This window comes from Leptodactylus fuscus, chromosome 1 (genome assembly GCF_031893055.1).
Source record: "Leptodactylus fuscus isolate aLepFus1 chromosome 1, aLepFus1.hap2, whole genome shotgun sequence".
NCBI classification, from domain to species: domain Eukaryota; kingdom Metazoa; phylum Chordata; class Amphibia; order Anura; family Leptodactylidae; genus Leptodactylus; species Leptodactylus fuscus.
Genome location: NC_134265.1, coordinates 205,881,542 through 205,903,496, shown reverse-complemented (window position 1 = coordinate 205,903,496; position 21,955 = coordinate 205,881,542). Strand labels below are relative to the sequence as shown.

Sequence of the window (21,955 nt, the reverse complement as noted above, 5' to 3'; positions counted from 1 at the left end):
TAATAAATCTTTCCAGTTGACACACAAGATTAAGCTGCTGCCGGGTGTCCAGATCACATGTTCTTCAATCCTGAAGCAAGCAGAAGTCTAGAACAGAAAACAAGTTCATGTCATTTTACAGAAAATTTGAAAAACTATAAAAAACAACAGACCCACAAAATTGCTCCATTGCATGAATGCATTTTACCTTTTTCATACTTTTGGAATGAGCATTTTACCACCATTGCAAAGGATAACTCTTAGTACATCGACTTTGTCCCACACAACACCACTAGTCTGCAGTAAAGCCAACACTGCAGGATGTAGCAAACCAAGCCCAAGCATCTACCTTTAGTCCAGACATGTTTCTAGAGATTGGTATCGAAGGCTGGTCAATGCCACTACACTCCCACCACAACGCTGTATAATCTGGGGCCACACCAGTGGCGTAACTAGGAATGGCAGGGCCCCGTGGCGAAATTTTGACATGCCCCCCCCCCCCCCGACCGATGCTGAAGACCTCGACCAACTGACCCCTACCACCGCCGCCACCCCCCCGCGCATTTCTGCACACACTATATTGGCCCCCATATTGGCCCCTGCACACAGTATTGTGTCCCCATAGTGGCCCCTGCACACAGTATTATGTCCCATAGTGGCCCCTGCACACGGTATTATGTCCCCATAGTGGCCCCTGCACACAGTATTATGTCCCCATAGTGGCCCCTGCACACAGTATTATGTCCCCATAGTGGCCCCTGCACACAGTATTATGTCCCCATAGTGGCCCCTGCACACAGTATTATGTCCCATAGTGGCCCCTGTACACAGTATTATGTCCCATAGTGGCCCCTGCACACAGTATTATGCCCCATAGTGGCCTCAGTACACAGTATTATGTCCCTATAGTGGCCCCTGCACACAGCATTATGTCCCTATAGTGGCCCCTGCACACAGTATTATGTCCCTATAGTGGCCCCTGCACACAGTATTATGTCCCATAGTGGCCCCTGCACACAGTATTATGTCCCCATAGTGGCCCCTGCACACAGTATTATGTCCCATAGTGGCCTCAGTACACAGTATTATATCCCATAGTGGCCCCTGCACACAGTATTATGTCCCTATAGTGGCCCCTGCACACAGTATTATGTCCCTATAGTGGACACCCATGAACAATTATTATACTCTGGGGTCTTTTCAGACCCCAGAGTATAATAATCGGAGACCCAAGGGGGGGATACAAACATAAAAAACTCTCTTACTTACCTTTCTCCCGACTCCCCTCCTCTCCGTCGGACATTTTTCGGGACGTTATATGACAGGGCCCTGCGTCACGGGTCATATGACGTCACGCAAGTAGGCCGAAGCCTGCGCGGAGCCTGGAGAGGTAAGTAACAGTGTTTTTTATGTTTCTTACCTCTCCGGGCCTCCGATCGTTATAATCGGGGGTCCGAAAAGACCCCCGAGTATAACAGTGCTTGTGGGGCCCGCGGTGTCACTTACCGATCCCGGCCCCTGCCAGGATCGGTAAGTATATGGGGCCCGTTACCGGCTGGAGTAATTCCAGCCGGTAACGGCCTATTAAAAAAAACAAAAATCGCAGCGGTAGCGGCTGTCACCGGGCCCCCTAATGTCCCGGGCCCTGTGGCAGCTGCTACTGCTGCTACCATGGTAGTTACGCCACTGGGCCACACGGTGGCTCAGTGGTTAGCACTGCAGCCTTGAAGCGCTGGGTCCTGGTGTTTAAATTCTACCAAGAGCAAAAAAAAAACATCTGCAAGGAGTTTGTATGTTCTCCCCATGCTTGCATGGATTTCCATCCCATATTCCAAAGTCATACTGATAGGGAAAAAAATGTACATTGTGAGCTCTGTGTGGGGCTCACAATCTACATTAAAAAAAAAAAAAAAAAAAGCTGTATAATCTAAACAGCCTAGCTACTAAAGTGAACCCCTCAATTGAAGATCTGGTATGGATAAGATCTGGAATACCAACTCTTGATGCTCCGTTCCCACGGAGTAACACGCCGCGCATTCAGACATGTATACACTTGTCAGAGTGTGAGCACTCAAAACAGATCCCATTCACTTAAATGTGTGCCTGCTTACAGGCACTACACATTGAAATCAGTGGGTTAAAAAGACTCTCATTGATTTCAATGTGTAGCGCCCATAAGCCGGCACACATTGAAGTGAATGGGATCTGTTTTGAGCGCTCACACTCTGACACGTATATACATGTCTGAATGCGCAGCGCGTTACTCCTTGGGAACGGAGCCAAAGAATGTAGGGATTCCTGTATCGTGCAGGACCAAACAGCACATAATCTCTGGCCTTTGCTAAGCCTCATACTGCTCACAGAGATGTCACTGAGATGTGGACTAGCATAGGAATATGCTACGGCCGTAAGCGTGACCACCATGCATGCAGCACAAATGCTCTATACTAAAAGCAACATCATACATTGTAGCTCAGAGACCAGCAAGCACCAAAAAATCATATGTTGCATGTTCCTACATTCTACAGAAATCATTGCAATCTTCCTCAGGGAGCGCCACAAGTCAGCACCGCACCTCCCAAGAGGTGATCTGAAGCGACCGTTTCAGGCGGCACTATGTCAGGGCCTCGGGGATGGCGGCATTTTTGCTTACCAGGCTAAGCAAGCTGTCCTGGACTGGCTTAGCGTCACCGTCACCAAGCGGTGGATTGGGGAGGCCTCCCCTCACGCTCAGGCAGAGAGCAGGTCCTCTCCCTGCCTGCTCTCTGCCTGCTAACGCCGCTCCGCCACGCCCCCTTCGCTCCGCCCCCTCCCCTCGGGTGGCGAAACAGGTAGGTTCACCCCTGCCACAAGTTTCGCCTTGTGGGACCCCGGCCTAAAAGGAATATTTTAGGGTGTTTTGGGATACTAAACCAACCACATGTACTTATGTCCCAAATCGCCCTGTTATAAATTAATCCGTGCCAGCAATAAAAATAAAAACTTTTATTCTCACCCCGACACTGTGCTCCTCACGCTGATATAGTTCCTAAAAGAAGCCAGAGGAGTATACCTCAGATTCAGTGCGCATGTGCCACACTTAAAGTAACGCTGCAGTGAAGCCACGGTGTCCGTCCTCAGCTTCACTAAAGAACTGAGCAGGCGCTGTGAGCACTAGAGATGTTCCCTTTAAGTACTTACCAGATTTTTGTGAACTGTATATATTGTGTGAACTGGAAAGTAACTGATTGATTTTTACTTTATTTATTAGATTGATAAGAAAATTGTAAGGACTGAAATTGGAGTGCTGATACGCCTGTCACATCCTAATATTGTAAGTTTCCTCTCTCTCTCTCTCTCTCTCTCTCTCTCTCTCTCTCTCTCTCTCTCTATATATATATATATATATATATATATATACATATGTATATATTATACATTCAGAAAAATGAGCACATGAAATTTGCACTTTTGTCGTTTGATGTTTTTGTTTACAACACACATGGATCCTCTTTCTACCGATGAACCTCAAATTGATGTTAGGCTACATGGTGTAGAAAAACTGAGAATTTGGCCAGGGCCCCACGGGACGTAAACGCCGCGATTGCGGGAAAAATCGCGGCGTTGTACAGTGCAGGCAAATTAAATGGGATTCATGCGAATCCCATCCCCACTTTGCAGAAAAGATCGCAGCGCAGACACGCTGCGATTTGCAAAGCCGCTGCGGCTTTGCAGATCGCAGCATGTCAATTATACCTACGGAAACGCTGGCGGCTTTCCCGTAGATATAATGTTAAGAGAAAGTCCGCAGAGGAAAACTCTGTGAACTTTCTCTTCTCTTCTCCGTTCACGCAGCGGTTCTTCCCGCATCGCTTTAGTGCTGCGGATATGGCCCGTGGGGCCTTAGCCTTTAGAGGGTTTTTTTTGCAGATTGTATTGCATTTTTTGAAACAAAGAGTGAGCAAGAGTGATTTTAGTAGAAGGGAGATGTATAAGTGCTTCCCTTATAGCCACTTTTTTCTTTGGCTCAAAAAAACCCTGCAGTTTTTCCACATTGTTTGACCATTTTATGTCACTTTTGTCAATTTGGAGAAAAACAGCTTTAAAATCTTATACAAATGAGGCAGTTGGTGTAATAGTAGCAGGACTTCAGCTTCCTGGAGAATTGCTCTTGCCACTCAGCCCCTACCACCTCCTGCCTATGCTATCTCGAGTCTTCAAAGATGGCGGCCACTCTGCTGCAGAGCGTCTGCAATATCTACTGGGTCTCCTCTGTCCTGTATGTCCAACTTTGTGTCCCTGCAAAAAAAAATGGTTTCACAGCGGAGCGGCTGCATACGGACTCTGGCAGTTTGCTTTAAAAACCCATTGAAATTAATGAGTTTTTAAACTGATAGCCGACAAGCTGTCCCCAAGCAGTTTTTCCTGGCTTTTAAGCGGAATCACAAACGTCGGACATTGGCACAAGTGTGAACGCCCCCTTACACTGTACAGAATCGATGATAATGCTGCTATATCAATAATAATAACAGTTACCCTCTTTGTATTTGTCCTGAAAAGGAAAATTAAGCAAAATAACTACGTAGACATGATTGTATTTTTTCAGATTAAACTTAAAGAGATCTTTGAGACTCCATCTGAGATCATCCTCATTTTAGAACTGGTAACAGGAGGAGAATTATTTGACAGGTAAATATTCAATGCTTTATAGGGAAAGTATGTCATACTTTTATAGGAAATTATTAAAAGTTTGTGTTGTTCACAAGGAGGAATTTGGAGCAGTTTTTGTGGCAGATTCTACATCAAAATCAACTCCAAAGCCTGTAATCTGCCTCCCATACATTTCAGTGGCAGTCTGAGGCAGATATTTTGCTGTTAGCTGATTTTTTTGAAACTTGCGGAGATAAAATCCTCCAGCACAGATGTGAACCCTACCTTAGTGAAATATCACATTTTCTATAACCAAACTTTAATTCTAAATTGTAAAGTACCAAAATTTTAGAAAGTGCCCACAATTCACCACTGTATAGATTTAGAGAGAAGTAAAGTGGCATGTAGCTACTCAATCAATGCATAGGTTCTAAATCTAGTAAAACAGTTCTATTGCTATGCATCACTTTCATGTACAATGCTCTAAAATCATTTGGCTTACATTATTTACAGTCCAGTATTCAGAAATCCCCTCCCCACTGATTTTAGCCACTACTGTAGGTGTCCTAAAGTGAGAGAATTTTATCGGTACCCATGTTCCCTAAAAGCACGGTTATTACTGTATGACTGGGTTATGATTGATGTCTATTCTAAGGGCTAGTTCACACGTGAGTATAAGGGGAGGTTTTTGACAGCGGATTTCGCGTCCAAAACCTCCCCTTGTAATGGTGGTCTATGGAGACCGCCGGGCTTCTGTTCTCCGCTAGCGGCGAGCTGCTGCTAGCGGAGAAAAGAAAGGACATGTCCTTTCTTCAGGCAGAAGCCGCGCTGTCTCAGTCGCGCGGCTTCCGCCCCCCGCAGCTCCCTCCTATGTCGGCTCATTCATTTGAGCCGACAGCAGAGGGTTAAGCCGCGACAGCGATGGTCGCGGGGGGCGGGTTTTGACAAGAGAGAGACGCGGCTCGCCGCGTCTCTCTCTGTGTCAAAACCCGCGCGGGCAGTTCACGTGTGAACTAGCCCTAAGGCTAAAATAACCCTGTATCCGTACTGTTCATGCCAGGGGTCAAAACTGGAATGATCAATCCAATGGATAATTAAAGAGGACCTTTCACCAATTTGGGCACAGATAGTTCTATATACTGCTGGAAAGCTGACAGTGCGCAGAATTCAGCGAACTGTCGGCTTTTCCAATCTGTGCCCCGGGTAAAGAGCTATTGGTCCCGATACCATAGCTCTTTACAGTCAGAAGGGCGTTCCTGACAGTCAGTCAGGTACGTCCTTCTCCACAGCAGCGCCTATCGTGCTGTGCTGTGTGAGCGGGGAGGAACGCCCCCTCCCTCTGCTCACAGTGCTCGTCCATAGATGAATATTATAGAACTGCCTGCGCCCAAATCGGTGAAAGGTCCTCTTTAAAGAGGTAGAATCCAATATGTAAACATTAGACAGAATTAGTATGCCCCTTTTCCAGGACACATCATTTACAGGAAATTGTGTATGAAAAAAACCACAGCATACACGTCATACAAGTGCAACAAACAAGTATATGCATAATTACAAATATACTATTTCACAGTAGTCAAGAGCATCATATGTCACAACACAAGTATTGTCCCGGAGGGACCAATCTGTAGATAAAGGGAATATACTGTACACCTTGTGGTATATTACCAGGAATTGCGGTCATGACTGATCTCTCCAAGGCCTTATCCTTTGTCAGGTGAATTGTAAATACAAAGATATTCTCATCTAGAAGAAGTATAGAAATAATTTCTATAGCGCCAACATATTCCACAGCACTGTACAATTTGTAGGGTTCAAGTACAGACAAAAAGATACATTACAGAGAAATACTCACTTCACACAATGGGTCTGAGGGCCCTGCTCACAAGAGCTTACAATCTAAGAGGTAGAGGGGTGACATAGGAGATAGCAGGGGCAGCATCAGAGGTAGCATTGCTTATGCAGTGGTCAGACAATTTTGTAATACAGATTACTGTTATTGCACAAACATAAAATTTTATGAGCCGTCACTAGTCGTGTCCTTTAACATGTGGATGGTGACTGGACATATAAAGTTGGCCAGAAACGGCATCATATCATGTGGGGTAATGTGGGAGCGTGAACAGAGAAGGCTTCATTTTAGGGAATCTAACTGCGGAAGGGTTTACAATAGGAATTGTGATAGGCCTGTCTGAAAAGATGTGTCTTTAGTTTGCGTTTGAAACTGTAGAAATTGGGAGTTAATCTGATTGTCCGAGATAGAGCATTTCAGAGAAGTGGTGCAACTCGGGAGAAGTCTTGTATACGAGCGTGGGAAGTTCTGATAATAGAGCATGTAAGTACGGGTTGGACGGTAGACAGATGATGGAGGAAATGTAGGGAGGTGCGGCATTATGGGGAGCCTTGTGGATGAGTGTGATAACTTTATATTGTATTCTATAAGGAATAGGCAGCCAATGTAGCGACTGGCACAGACCAGAGGCGTCGCCGTAGCATCTAGACTGATAGATGAGCCTGGCTGTGGCATTCAGAATAGATTGTAGAGGGGAGAGTTTAGTAAGGGGAAGACCGATTAATAATAGGAATGTCTAGTTCTTTTCTGTTGGATTTAATAAGAATGGAGTGACATGAGTTACTATAAAGCACCTTTATAAATATGTGAGAATGCTTTACTAATAATTTTTCTCTGCGTAGGATAGTGGAGCGTGGTTATTACAGTGAAAAAGATGCGGCCAGTGTTATCCAACAGATCCTGGAAGCAGTTGCTGTGAGTAAAGATCACCTTAAAATCTTAAACTTACTTAATATGAAAGTCTTAAATCAGATCCATGTAAAGATTTTTTTTTCCATTGGCAACAGCAAATAGAAGTTGAAACAGTGGCACTTCCAGGTAAAAGAAAGACCTTTTTTAACATTAGCAATGCTATAACAGGGAGCCCACACTTATAGGTAATGGCCATTTCACATTTGACCACGCAAATCTTAAATGTGATCTAAAATAGTTTCATAAATTAATAATGCTAATTAATAACATGGTAAATTAATAACATGGTCATTTCCACCAAAGCAAACCTTCATAATGTCTGGATTAAAGACTTAAAGTTCACAGTTCCCACATTTAAAAGTCCCTAGCTTGTCCTGCTAGTGGGAAAAAAGTAAATTTACTTAATGTAAATTACTAAATGTTTGCTATATGAATGAACATCCTGACTAAATACTTTTATGTGTTTGAGACATATTTACCAATCCTTGTATCTTCAGGCAAAACTTCTCGGTTTGCACACTTTGGTTGTAGGAATGTCAGTGATTTTCACGGCCACTCTTCTTAGCATCTGCCCATTGCACCTCCCAGCAATTTTTCATTCACACCCAGTAGATGCTTGAAGAGAAGGTGGCAGGCAAAGTGCTGGACTCCAGGTATATCAGCCCCAGGTTCCTGACGTATGTGTGGTCCAGGGCAGATCTGGAGTAGGCCTCAGCCCAGGCTGACCCATATAATGCTGCAGAGTCTGCAGTTCACGGCAGTTCCATGAGGTGAAAGGAGGTGTGTGGTTCTGTCCTGCAACCCTGAGTCCGGTGAGACAATATTGTGCCTATTGTGTTAGTTAGGTTATCAGTTCTGTTTAGCTAGTGGCTCAAAAAAAAATAATTTAATTATACATCACCATATGATCCTCTCAATCAAATGAGGAGTAAAAAAAAACTACATTACTCCACCCTTTGCCTATATTAAAGGGGTTGCTCAGGATAAACTTTTATATGTATGAGGCCGGGGAATATAAAAAAAACAAACAAACAAACTCATCTGTCCCTGGTGCATCGGTATCTCCCAATACGGTCCGGTCTTGCTGCTCCAGTGTTCTCTTTTATCGGAGGACCCTGCCGCAGGTGACCGCTGAAGCCAATCAGCAGCATAAGAAAAGGACATGGAACTACCTACGACATCCCATGTTGTTGACTTAGGCCGCTGATTGGCCTCAGCAGTTACATGCGGCGAGGACTTCCAACAAAACAAGACACAGGACTGTTTGGGAAACACCAGAGCACCAAGGAAAAGCAAATATGGGATTTTTGTTATTATTTCACCTTCCTGGTCTGATATAAAAAAAGTTATCCTGGACAACCCCTTTAAAGAGGGAGGAGAAGCTATGCGTACAACCAGACACTATCCCTCACAACAACGCCTCATATTTAAATTATACATTCATCCTAAAAATCCATTCTAATTCTTTCTTTTTCAATCATATAGTCCTATACATACCTCTTTGTAGTGGAGGTACATGATCAATAATTTTGAATCTAAGTTGGTTCTCAGTTTGTTGGCATTTAGTAAAGTACTAGAGATGAGCGAATGCCGTTCGAATATCATGGCGTTCGATGTATTCGTTCACAATCGAATACAAGGCTGCATACGCAGTAAAAAGTCGTGTCCCCTCCCACCTTCCCTGGCGCTTTTTTTGCACCAATAACTGTGCAGAGGAGGTGCGACGGGAACTACGACAACGGAGGCAGTGAAAAAAATTGAAAAAAACCCATTGGCTGCTGAAAACATGTGACCTCCCATTCATAAGAACGTCCGCCGCCCTATTCGCCATTTTGGCCGTCAGACATGGGGAGAGAAACATATCTGCTGAGAGCTAGATAGCGATTAGCTTCAGATAGGCAGGCAAGAACTAAAGAAGAAAACCAACAGCTCTTCTCAGAGCTATACACTGTAGGGACATCAGTCCAGCTTTCCCCGGATGGTGGAAAACAGGGATAAACAGATACAACTTCATATATAGCGGAGAAACAGCGTTCATTTTTGGCTGTCCACACACAGAATAGCCAGAATCCACAGCAATTACAAGTTCATATCGCTGGAAAAAGCCTTGAATTTGGGGGGGGGGGCCTGAAACATGGCATCAATCCATAGCAGTGACTAGTTCATATAGAGCTGGAAAAAGCCTTGAATTTTTGGGGGGCCTGAAACATAGCATCAATCCACAGCAGTGACTAGTTCATATAGAGCTGGAAAAAGCCTTGAAATTTGGGGGGCCTGAAACAGCATCAATCCACAGCAATTACAAGTTCATATAGCTGGAAAAAGCCTTGAATTTTGGGGGGAGCCTGAAACATATTATCAATCCACAGCAATTACAAGTTCATATAGGTGGAAAAAGCCTTGAATTTTTTTTTTTTTTTGGGGGTGGCCTGAAACATAGCATCAATCCACAGCAGTGACTAGTTCATATAGAGCTGGAAAAAGCCTTGAATTTTTGGGGGATCTGAAACATAGCATCAATCCACAGCAGTTACTAGTTCATATAGAGCTGGAAAAAGCCTTGAAATTTTGGGGGGCCTGAAATATAGCATCATTTCACAGCAGTGACTAGTTCATATAGAGCTGGAAAAAGCCTTGAAATTTGGGGGGCCTGAAACAGCATCAATCCACAGCAATTACAAGTTCATATAGCTGGAAAAAGCCTTGAATTTTGGGGGGCCTGAAACATAGCATCAATCCACAGCAGTGACTAGTTCATATAGAGCTGGAAAAAGCCTTGAATTTTTGGGGGGCCTGAAACATAGCATCAATCCACAGCAGTGACTAGTTCATATAGAGCTGGAAAAAGCCTTGAATTTTTTGGGGGCCTAAAACATAGCATCAATCCACAGCAGTGACTAGTTCATATAGAGCTGGAAAAAGCCTTGAATTTTTGGGGGGCCTGAAACATAGCATCAATCCACAGCAGTGACTAGTTCATATGGAGCTGGAAAAAGCCTTGAATTGGGGGGGGGGCTGAAACATAGCATCAATCCACAGCAGTGACTAGTTCATATAGAGCTGGAAAAAGCCTTGAATTTTTGGGGGGCCTGAAACATAGCATCAATCCACAGCAGTGACTAGTTCATATAGAGCTGGAAAAAGCCTTGAATTTTTGGGGGGCCTAAAACATAGCATCAATCCACAGCAGTGACTAGTTCATATAGAGCTGGAAAAAGCCTTGAATTTTTGGGGGGCCTGAAACATAGCATCAATCCACAGCAGTGACTAGTTCATATGGAGCTGGAAAAAGCCTTGAATTGGGGGGGGGGGCTGAAACATAGCATCAATCCACAGCAATTACAAGTTCATATAGCTGGAAAAAGCCTTAAATTTTTTGGGGGGGCTTGAAACATAGCATCAATCCACAGCAATTGCAAGTTCATATAGCTGGAAAAAGCCTTGAATTTTTTGGGGGCCTGAAATATAGCATCAATCCACAGCAGTGACTAGTTCATATAGAGCTGGAAAAAGAAAAGCCTTGAAATTTGGGGGGCCTGAAACAGCATCAATCCACAGCAATTACAAGTTCATATAGCTGGAAAAAGCCTTAAATTTTTTGGGGGGGGCTTGAAACATAGCAGCAATCCACAGCAATTACAAGTTCATATAGGTGGAAAAAGCCTTGAATTTTTTTTAATTTTTTTTTTTTGGGGGGGGGGGTCCTGAAACATAGCATCAATCCACAGCAGTGACTAGTTCATATAGAGCTGGAAAAAGCCTTGAATTTTTGGGGGACCTGAAACATAGCATCAATCCGCAGCAGTGACTAGTTCATATAGAGCTAGAAAAAGCCTTGAATTTTTGGGGGGCCTGAAATATAGCATCAATCCACAGCAGTGACTAGTTCATATAGAGCTGGAAAAAGACTTGAATTTTTTTGGGGGGCTTGAAACATAGCATCAATCCACAGCAATTACAAGTTCATATAGCTGGAAAAAGCCTTGAATTTTTTGGGGGGGCTTGAAACATAGCATCAATCCACAGCAATTACAAGTTCATATAGCTGGAAAAAGCCTTGAATTTTTTTTTTTTTTTTTTTTTTTTTGGGGGGGGGGGGCTGAAACATAGCATCAATCCACACCAGTGACTAGTTCATATAGTGCTGGAAAAAGCCTTGAATTTTGGGGGGGCCTGAAGCATAGCATCAATCCACAGCAATTACAAGTTCATATAGCTGGAAAAAGCCTTGAATTTTGGGGGGCCTGAAAAAAAGCAGCAATCCACTGCATTTACAAGTTCATATAGCTTAAAAAAAACTTGAATTTTGTTGTTTCGTGAAAAATTGCAGCAATCCACTGCAGTTACTTCTTGCTATATACATGCAAATCAGCTTTTCAGGCTGTGTAACCCCAAAACAAGGATACAGAGCAATTAGGTCAGGCTATGTACGCTCAATCCAGATATCCAGGGTGTGTACCCCCAAAACCTAGGTGGGAGACACCGAAATTCAGTCAGGTTATGTCCGCTCAATACAGTTGTTCACAGTGTGTAACCCCAAAACCTAGGTGGGAGAGACAGAATTTCAGTCAGGCTATGTCCGCTCTTTTCAGTTTTTCACGGTGTGTAACCCCAAAACTTAGGTGGGAGACCCAGAAATTCAGTCAGGCTATATCAGTTCAATCCCATTTTTAAGGGTCTACCCCCTAAAGCTAAGTGGGAGACCCAGAAATTCAGTCAGGCTATATCAGCTCAATCCAATTTTTAAGGGTCTATTTTTCATTTATTTCTGTGACATTATTTCAACCAATAACTCAAGCAGTACAAGCACCGGACACTGGTACTAGAACACTGAAAACTGCTATATAAATGTAGTACAACTGCAGCCATTACTTCTCTGCCCTCCCAGGATCTCTTTTCGGGTCCTTTTCTCCTTTTGTTAAACCACTTCCCCTCAATACGGTGTGATACACTAAATGATATATTTGATACTCAGGTCGCTCGTGCCTACCTATTTCCAAGGGCAACTGTTGGCATTCTTCACAGTCACACAAGTACAGTTAAGGATTGTTTGATGCGATATCTCAACCTTTCACCCTCACAAGTTTATTTTCTAAAGTATAAGGAAACTTTAATGAAGGACAATCCAAACATCTGGTGTGGCCGTTGTGACAGGAGCAGGGTAAAATTGGGAGAAGGAGTATACATTTCTCCCAGGTTCCTGTCATACACAATCTAGGTGCAGCTGAGCAAAGCTGCGCTCCTGGCTGGTGGGTCTTACCAAAACCCTGCTAAAGTTCTGGCTGCTGGAGCAGGGAGTATTGGTGTCTACTCCATTCAGCTACTCCAGGTTTTGGGATATGTGGGGTTAAATCCTTGCACCATACTTGGCTAGATTGAACTTTCATTTTGTGCCAAAAAGTGGTCAAGACAGCGATCCCTGAGCTAATCCCATTACACCGTCCATTGCCAACTGCAGCACTGAAGTTACCATCTCTGGAAGTGGTACAATTTTTCTCTGCATTTAGCCATGCTCGATGCTATGGTAGCTGACTACACTTGGTTGCTCGGGGGTTCTCTTAATGCATATTGCCAAGGTGCATCAGATGTGTTTTTCAGCACTGAGGCCACCCCCTCTGAGATCCCAAAGAAACTTCAAAAGATTTGTGTATTGCAGCAAAAAAGAAGAGAAAATAAGTGTAGGGCACAGAGGGATCGGAGAGGACAGAGCTGGGGTCGGCCAGGTACTCCCACAACATGCGCCTATACTTGTCCCTCCTGGTGACACTATGCCCCTCAGTGGCGGTAATTTGGCCAGGGTGGCCATTAACGTGTCCCAGACCTAGGAATGAGTCTTGAAACAGGGTAGAGTTTTGCATGCCTTTGCCTCTACCCACCGTTTTTGCTGCTTAGTTTCCCTCCACATCTACACTGCGTTCGCCCCTAGACATCACCCCAGTTTATGCCTCTGCTTCTAGACACCTTTTTTGTTGATTTAGCTTCCCTCCACATCTACACTGCTTTCGCCCCTAGACATCACCCCAGTTTATGCCTTTGCTTGTAGCCACCTTTTTTGTTGATTTAGCTTCCCTCCACATCTACACTGCTTTCGCCCCTAGACATCACCCCAGTTTATGACCCTGCTTCTAGCCACCTTTTTTGTTGATTAGTTTGCCTGCACATCTACACTGCTTTCGCCCCTAGACATCACCCCTGTTCATGTCGGGTCGGTGGCCTCGTCGTCCACCAACTCCTCTTCTAATTGCTCACTGTTCCCTTACTGAAAACCGCACATAACCACAGCTCAGGCCTGGTCTGCGTTGTACCCTGCACCCTGCTTAACGCAGCTGCCATATCCGGAGTTGTGATGAGCGCATGCTAATGTTTCGTGTCCAGTGGAAAGGATGGGAAAGGATTTCACATAAGTCTGCCACTCATGGAAACTCATGGTGCAGAAACTGCGGGAGCTGACTCTGAGGAACCCTTGGGTTTTGGACATGGTACTCCATCAAAGGTCTCTGCTGCTCACACACTCTACTCAACATGTGGTACATCGAGTTCCAGTGTGTGGGGACGTCGCACATCAGCCAGTGTTCTGGCAGATGGAGGCGTTGCTGGAGGCTTCGGAGGCTAGCAGCGGCTCCTGTACACTTGCGAAAGTGGACGCACGAGCGCCACACTTTCACCAGTAGCTTGTGTACATTGGGGTATGTTTTCAAAAAATGTTGCACCACTAAGTTAGAAGTGGGCCAGGCATGGAACGTGTTGGAGGCTGGCAAGCTCCAGAGCCGCTACCAGGTTCCTGCCGTTATCACACAAGACAAACATGCCTGGCCCCAGGTGTAGCAGGGAAAAACACATTGCCATCTCAGCCAGGATGGCATCCCTGACCTCGGAGGCAGTGTGCTGTCTGTCCCCCAAGCTGATGAGCTTCAGCGCGGCCTGCTGACGTCTCCCCACGCCAGTAGCTGGGGTCGATTCAATGAGGGAGGAGGGTGGTGTTTCAGCACTCCTGCCAGGAATATTGGGCGGGGGAGACAAAGCAGGCCACCACAGTTTGCGACCCGGTCCCAGCCTCAACTACATCCATCCAGGCTCACGTTAAGGGCCATAAAAGTGAATTTTGGAAGGTCTTACCACATGACACACACATCCACAATGACAGTTCAGGGTGGGGACTGAAGGATTTCCCATTGTCTATTCCATGTGTGGTTGTCATGGGCAACGTGATTTAAAGAGGTGCTTGGCAATGTTTCTTTAGCTTAAAATTTGGGTTTCTGTCCATCCAAATGGGGAGCAAAGAAGGTTTCCATGTATTTTCCCACTTTGATAGAAGTTTTTTGAATGTGGAAAGCGTGTAGTTGTTAGGCTGTGATAGTGGGGTAATAGAGGGACTTTGGTGTGTTAGATGCCCCCAGACATGCTTCCCCTGCTGTCCCAGTTGCATTGCAGAGGTGTTGGCATCATTTGCTGAGGTGTGATAGTGGACTTGGTGACCCTCCTGAGTCGAATGGTGGGTGGGATCCCCTGAAACGAAGCATTTTCTCCCATAGACTATAATGGCGTTCGATATGCGTTTGAATAGCCGAATATTGAGATGCTATTCGGAATGAATAACGAACATCGAATATTTTACTGTTCGCTCATCTCTATAAAGTATCAGAAAATCAATGCTTTTTTTTCACATTGACACTTTTTTTTGACAATGCGTTTTTTCACTTTGACACTGTCCAATTAACAGAAGGCAGTGTCAGAGCAGCTTCGGCTGTGTAGCACCATCTATAACATGGTACAAAAAACTGCACAGCCTTGGGGTGGTAAAAGGTCCTCTTTAACATCCAGACATATTTTATACAGCCAAGTGAAAAAACTCATTAGTGCTATATTATAGATAGAATAAAAATTATTATAGAAGAAGAAGTAGTAGTTATACAGTTCAGACATATGATGGGAATAGATAGAGTAGAAACCATGAGACATCAAGAAAATGAAACAAATTCATCAACTTTATTGAGCACACTTGACCAGACAGGAAATTAAAGATTTGGATGCTAGAAATTTTAGATCTGGCACAGATGTTGGATGATAAATCTGGTGCATTTTATAAAATGTCTAGCCTAAGTATATATCACCTATTAGTTGGTTTTGATAAGGTCAGAGGCCATGTTGATGGCCAATTGACCAATAATCCTGCGTAACTGTCATTGTCCTAATTAATAAGGCTGAGTGCCAGCAGTAAGGAAATGACACCAGACACACAATGTTGGTATTAGTTAATCTCTCAGCCAAGGAGGAAGAACACTGACGCAATTTATTTAAGGGGGTCAGGGGATAATCATACATATTAGGGAGAGTGTGTATCTACATAGACGTACAGAGACTTGCAAGGGATTCTGGGTAAAAAATATGCAAATCTATTCTCCAGGATGTAATTAGGAGAACAGTGCCTCTGTATGCTGCCCTCTAGTGGCAGCCCCCTTAACATCATTCATGACTCAGTTAATAAGCCTACTGATATGATGCGGGGTTTATTGCCAAACTAGTATTTCTATTCCAAAAGGAACAGATTCCCAGCTATGGACAGCGCTGTTCCGGTCTTTTGGACCTCCTCAGCATAGCGCAGGGATACTAGTTTGGTAGATTATTTAAAACAACGTGCGGCTAAATAGCAGCAGACAATGGAAGAGAGATAAGAACAGTGTAAGTCCTGTGTGCGTTCCTGATTGGTGTAATACATCTTAATCACACAAAGAAAGAAAGTTTAAATAGTTCCATATATAGTCAGCTGCTCCCGGCCTTGGGTGGTATCTCCAGGAGTTGTCTCCTGGCAGTGAGCCAAACATCTGTCTTCACTTGCACACAAAGGATCCCACTTTGAAGTGCAGGCACCATCTTGTCATATAACATTATTCCAGTTTCAATCATAAACAACCCCATTTATCATTCAGCTCTTAAGGATAACAATGATTTTCATACATTACATTCTTATTACCTTCACAGTTTACTTTGAGTCAGAATTTCAAGCAAAAATTTTTTATCTCAAAATACATGTGCTAAGAAACACCATAATGCATCAAGCCTTTGTCTAAATGTGCCATATTTTACACCAGAATTTACAATCGTAAATCTACACCAAAATAGTAACACATTTTTTCCCCACACTCTAAATCTGCAGCATAGAAATTTTTTCAGTAGATTTTCACAGTGGATTTTACTCTTGCAACCCATGGGTAGACATGCTCTGCAGATATATAGAAAAACATGCATGTAATGGATTTGCTGAAAAATCCATGCCAAAAGATTTGTCTATATAGATTTACCCTTGTACTTAAATAACATAAAATAAATGTGTCTCACAGGATATTGCTTTAAAGGGACATTAAACGGATTTATTTTGAGTCTTCTTGATATGGTTTAAAAGACCATTCCCACAGTGTCTTCTTTTTTAGATCATTGGGGTGCTTGTGGTAACATTACAGTGAATACAATGCAGTAATATTTCGTGCAGTAATACTTACAGGAGGACGTCTTCCCACATTTCCGGTCACTTCCCTTTGGACCGCCATGCCTCTTCCTTTGGGACATATATGGGGTGCTCACTTTGACTTAGCACACTTTTTTCATTCCTCTGCAGGTTACCTTGTCCAATTACTGTCTGTCAGACAGTATTTCTGTGTCTTTGACCTGTGACCTGGGCTTCTCTTCATTCTTGGCTTGGTCAGGTTTAGTTACTTGGATTCCTAGACAAGACGACCCCTGCTGGCTGTGGTTAGGATCAGCAGTATTGAGTTTGCAATCTCTTGGAGCTCTGTGTTTCAGCCAAATCCCTGAACTCCAGGCTCTCCTGATGTGTCTGTGCAGTCACAGCTGTATCCACTGTCTTCTCCTCCTTCTGAGATTCTGGTTCTGTTACCTCTCTGCTTCTGCTGTACCAGATAGATGCAAAAATTGCAGTGAGTATCATAGCACCAGAACTGACCACCTGCTGCAGCGTGATCTGGACACTTGCTTTCCTTGTATGGGACTGGCTTCTTTTCCAAGTGCATGCCCTGGGTAGAACTCGTTATGGTGCAAGAGGCAGTGGCTCAACAGCGCAGTCCCATCCAAGTAAAGTAAGTGTCTGGATCATGCTTGTAGCATGTGGCCAGTTCTGTTGCTGTGATACTCACGGAGATTTTTGCATGGATATGGTACAGGAGAAGCAGAGAGGTAACAGAAGTGGAGCCTCAGAAGGTGGAGAAAACGGTGGATCCGGCTGTGACTGCAAAGACTGGTCAGGAGAGCCGCAGAGGTCTAAACTAGCCTGGAGACGGCTGCCCGGCTGCTCGGTTTGTTTTCGGGGCAGCCCTCTCCTGCGCTAGTTTAGAAAAAAAATACTAATTGCCCTGGCTTCCGCCCCCTCCAAAGTGCCGCCTGAGGCCACCGCCTCACCTCGCCTCATTAGAGTTGCGGCCCTGTTGAGAACTATAAAGTAACCTCAGATTCATCCTACCCTGGTCTTTTGCCCTAATGTTTTCATCCTACACTGCTCTTCTGTTTTTTTGAAATGTCACCCTTTTGTCTTTAACATAATCTGCTCCCTATAGCCCTCTCTCTTATAGTCAGGTAACCATCCGCCCATTACCTACCCAGTGTGATCAATAGCAGTTGGTGCAGTTTCACAGAACTTTTGGTGGCATCATCCTCATAGTCTAAGGTTCTGGAACGTATATGTTAGTATGAGCTAGCTCTGCAGTAAAGGGAAATAAATACAAGTACTAGATCTGGATGAAGGCATCAGCAATAGCAAATTTTGTACAGCTAAAAAAAAATGCTGAAGTGTCACTTTAAGTTTCAGTTTAGTTTTTAGAAAATTACTGGACTTCACCTAGATCTCTGTGTGCTGAACTATGTCAGTTTATGTCACTAGTACTAGTAGCACAGGTAGCATTGGTTTTGGTTAAATTATTGAATCCTACTCTGCTCTTTTTTTTTTCCAGTATCTGCACGCAAATGGAATTGTTCACCGTGACCTCAAGCCAGAAAATCTCCTTTATGCTGATAGGTCTCCAAATTCCCTTCTTAAAATTGGTAAAGTTCATGGCAGGTTCACACATTCATAGTGTAGTCGAGTTAATGGAATTGTTTCTCCAATGACTTAAAACAAAAAAAAAACTGCTAAAAAATTTCCTGGGTCCCCCTTATCAAAAGAAAAGTGGTAGATTTTTATAAATTTCTCCCTTCTGCAGCATCAAATTTTTTTCAGCAGATTTTTACAGTGGATTTTAGTCTTGCAACCAATGGATAGACATGCTCTTCAAATATATAGCAAATCATGCATGTAATAGATTTGCAGAAAAATCCATGCCAAAAGATTTGTATTTAATAATAATAATAATATAATAATAATAATAATAATAATAATAATAAATTTTATTTATATAGCGCCAACATATTCCACAGCACTGTACAATTTTTAGGGTTCAAATACAGACAGATACATAACAAAGAACGTCATTTCACACAATGGGACTGAGGGCCCTGCTTGCAAGAGCTTACAATCTATGAGGTAGAGGGTGTGACACAAGAGGTAGCAGAGGCGGCATTGCTTATACTGTATTCAGACAATTTTGTAACAGAGGTGACTGTCATTATACAAACAAAACTTTATGAGCCATCACTAGTGGTGTCCTGTAACATGTGGATGGAGCTTGGACAAATAAAGTTAGCCTGAAAAGACATCATATTATGTGGGGTAATGTGGGAGCGGGGACAGAGGAAGGTTACATTTTGGTGATTAATTATAGTACGGAAGGGTTTATGTTAGAAATTGTGATAGGCCTGTCTGAAAAGATGTGTCTTTAGTTTGCGTTTGAAAATGTAGAAATTGGGATTCCGCAGCGCTGTACAATTTGTAGGTTTCAAATACAGACAGAAAGATACATTACAAAGAAAGTCATTTCACACAATTGGACTGAGGGCCCTGCTCGCAAGAGCTTATAATCTATGAGGTAGGGGGTGACACAAGAGGTAGCAGGGGTGGCATTACTTATGCAGAGGTCAGACACTTTTGTAATAGAGGCTACTGTCATTACACAAACATAAAAGTTAATGAGCCGTCAACAGTCGTGTCCTTTAACATGTGGATGGAGCTTGGACCTATAAAGTTAGCATGAGATGACATCATATCATGTGGGGAAATGTGGGAGCGGGGACAGAGGAGGGTTAAGGGTTTACGTTAGAAATTGTGATAGGCTTGTCTGAAAAGATGCGTCTTTAGTTTGCGTTTGACACTGTAGAAATTGGGAGTTAATCTGATTGTCCGGGGTAGAGCATTCCAGAGAAGTGGTGCAACTCAGGAGAAGTCTTGTATACGAGCGTGGGAGGTTCTGATAATAGAGGATGTAAGTGTTACGTCATTGAGTGAATGGAGAGCACAGGTTGGGCGGTAGACAGAGATGAGGGAAGAAATGTATGGAGGTGCAGCATTATGGAGAGCCTTGTGGATGAGGGTGATAACTTTATATTTTATTCTATAATGAATAGGCAGCCAATGTAGCGACTGGCACAGACCCAGGCATTGCTGTAGCGTCTAGCCTGATAGATGAGCCTGGCTGCTGCATTCAGAATAGATTGTAGAGGGGAGAGTTTAGTGAGGGGAAGACCGATTAGTAAGCAGTTACAGTAGTCAAGGCGAGAATGAATCAGAGAGACAATAAGTGTCTTTAGTGTATCTCTGGTGAGGAAAGGGCGTATTCTGGAGATGTTTTTGAGGTGGAGGTGACATGAACGTGCGAATGATTCAATATGAGGGGTGAAGGAAAGGGCTGCGTCAAACATGACACCAAGGCAGCGGGCACACTGCCTAGGAGTTATAGTAAGGCCTGAGACTGCAATGGATATATCAGGGATAGATCTATTAGATGGTGGAAACAGTAGTAGTTCTGTCTTAGAGAGATTTAGTTTCAGATAGAGCGAGGACATGATATTAGAGACAGCAGAGAGACAGTCACTGGTGTTCTGTATGAGTGCAGGGGTGATGTCCCGGGAAGATGTGTATAAATCATCAGCATAAAGATGGTACCTGAAGCCAAATCTGGCAATGGTTTGTCCAATGGGGGCTGTGTAGAGTGAAAAGAGCAGGGGGCCTAGGACCGAGCCCTGAGAAACCCCAACAGCAAGGGAAAGAGGGGAAGAAACAGAGCCCGCAAATTATACACTGATAGTGCAGTCTGAGAGATGAGGAGAACCAGGAGAGCGCAGTGTCGTTGAGGCCGACTGAGCGGAGCATAGTGAGGAGAAGTTGATGGTCAACAGTGTCAAAAGCTGCAGAGAGGTCCAGAAGATATGTAGACTTACCCTATGTTGACTAAATAGCCTCTCTAGTATTTACCCTTTATCCTCTATATAGAGATCTGGGCAAAGCACCAAGGATCTGGCATACACTGGTTAGATTGAGGCATGTAACATATGTGCATAAGTGGATAAGTCAAAGGTCAGGGCAGTTGGCCAGAACAGTAAGGGGGCATTCACACTACCGTCGGTGTCCGACAGGTAGTGTCCGCTGCTAATGTCAGTTCAAAATCTTGCCCGGACATTAGCAGCGGACACTAGCTGTGTCCGTGACATTTTGTATTGATTTAAATACATGTCGGGTTTTGCTGTCCGCTTGAAAAGTCGGATATCTTTAGGAACGGACAGTTAAGGACACCCACGGACTGTAAAAGAACGCACCCGATCTCCATTTAAATCGATACAAAATGTCACAGACATAGCTAGTGTCCGCTGCTAATGTCCATGCAAGATTTTGAACGGACATTAGCAGTGGACACTACCTTTCGGACACTGAGTAGTGTGAACGCTCCCTAAGCAGCCCCCTGAGTTTGATTGAGGAAGTGACTGTCAAAGGTTGTCCCCACAATTGTAACCACAATTCAAGGGGACAAACAGGTATAGGACATCATGCAAAGAGTGGGATGGAGGGAGGGAACAAGAGGATAGAGGGAGGGAAGGGTCAAAGCATCAGAGGGAATCAGAAAACAGAAAAAAATCACCCAAAATCAGGAATAAAGGTTAGAGAAATGTACTGACTCCTGGAACTCCACCCACAGCCACCACAGAGCATCAAACTTAGAAGAGTCGTCAGATTCCTCTGCAACAAAAATATCCATCCTCTGGATTCGAAGGAGCTCCTGGAGCCACTCCATTAAGGAAGGAGCAGTCATACTGTGCCATTGTCAATTAATAACTGATCAAGCGGTCATGAGGAAGTGTCACAGAAGGTCACCATTTATCTTGGAGAGTTTCCCTGGGATGACTGTTGCGGAGAGGGCACCAGGGAGCGACCACTGACCTTAGTGTATACTGTAGGTCAAATATGGAAGCCCTGTGCAGTCCCACCAATCATGATAGAGAGTTCCCTTCTCAGAACCACAGTGCCAGCACAATCAAAAACACCTAGATATATCACACGTAGGAGGTCTGGAAACAATACCAACAGGATAACATTTTGAAGTTTTCCTCCTGAACACTGCAGTAAGGACCTAGACCACTCAGCAGGAGAAAAACTGCGTGGTAAATCCTTGCCCCAGGACAAGGTTTGGGAAGGGGGGCTTGGAGTTGCTG

The 21,955-nt window shown here is 44.0% G+C and overlaps 1 protein-coding gene across 1 annotated transcript in view; it reads left to right on the top strand.

Annotated features, from left to right (window-relative positions):
- LOC142215516 (calcium/calmodulin-dependent protein kinase type IV-like) overlaps window positions 1-21,955 on the top strand; it is a 55,562-nt gene that overhangs the window by 7,420 nt on the left and 26,187 nt on the right. The window contains exons 3-6 of the mRNA XM_075283701.1: window positions 3,230-3,292; window positions 4,565-4,647; window positions 7,303-7,375; window positions 18,331-18,421. Coding sequence (XP_075139802.1) covers window positions 3,230-3,292; window positions 4,565-4,647; window positions 7,303-7,375; window positions 18,331-18,421 — 310 coding nt within the window. The remainder of the gene's footprint in view (window positions 1-3,229; window positions 3,293-4,564; window positions 4,648-7,302; window positions 7,376-18,330; window positions 18,422-21,955) is intronic.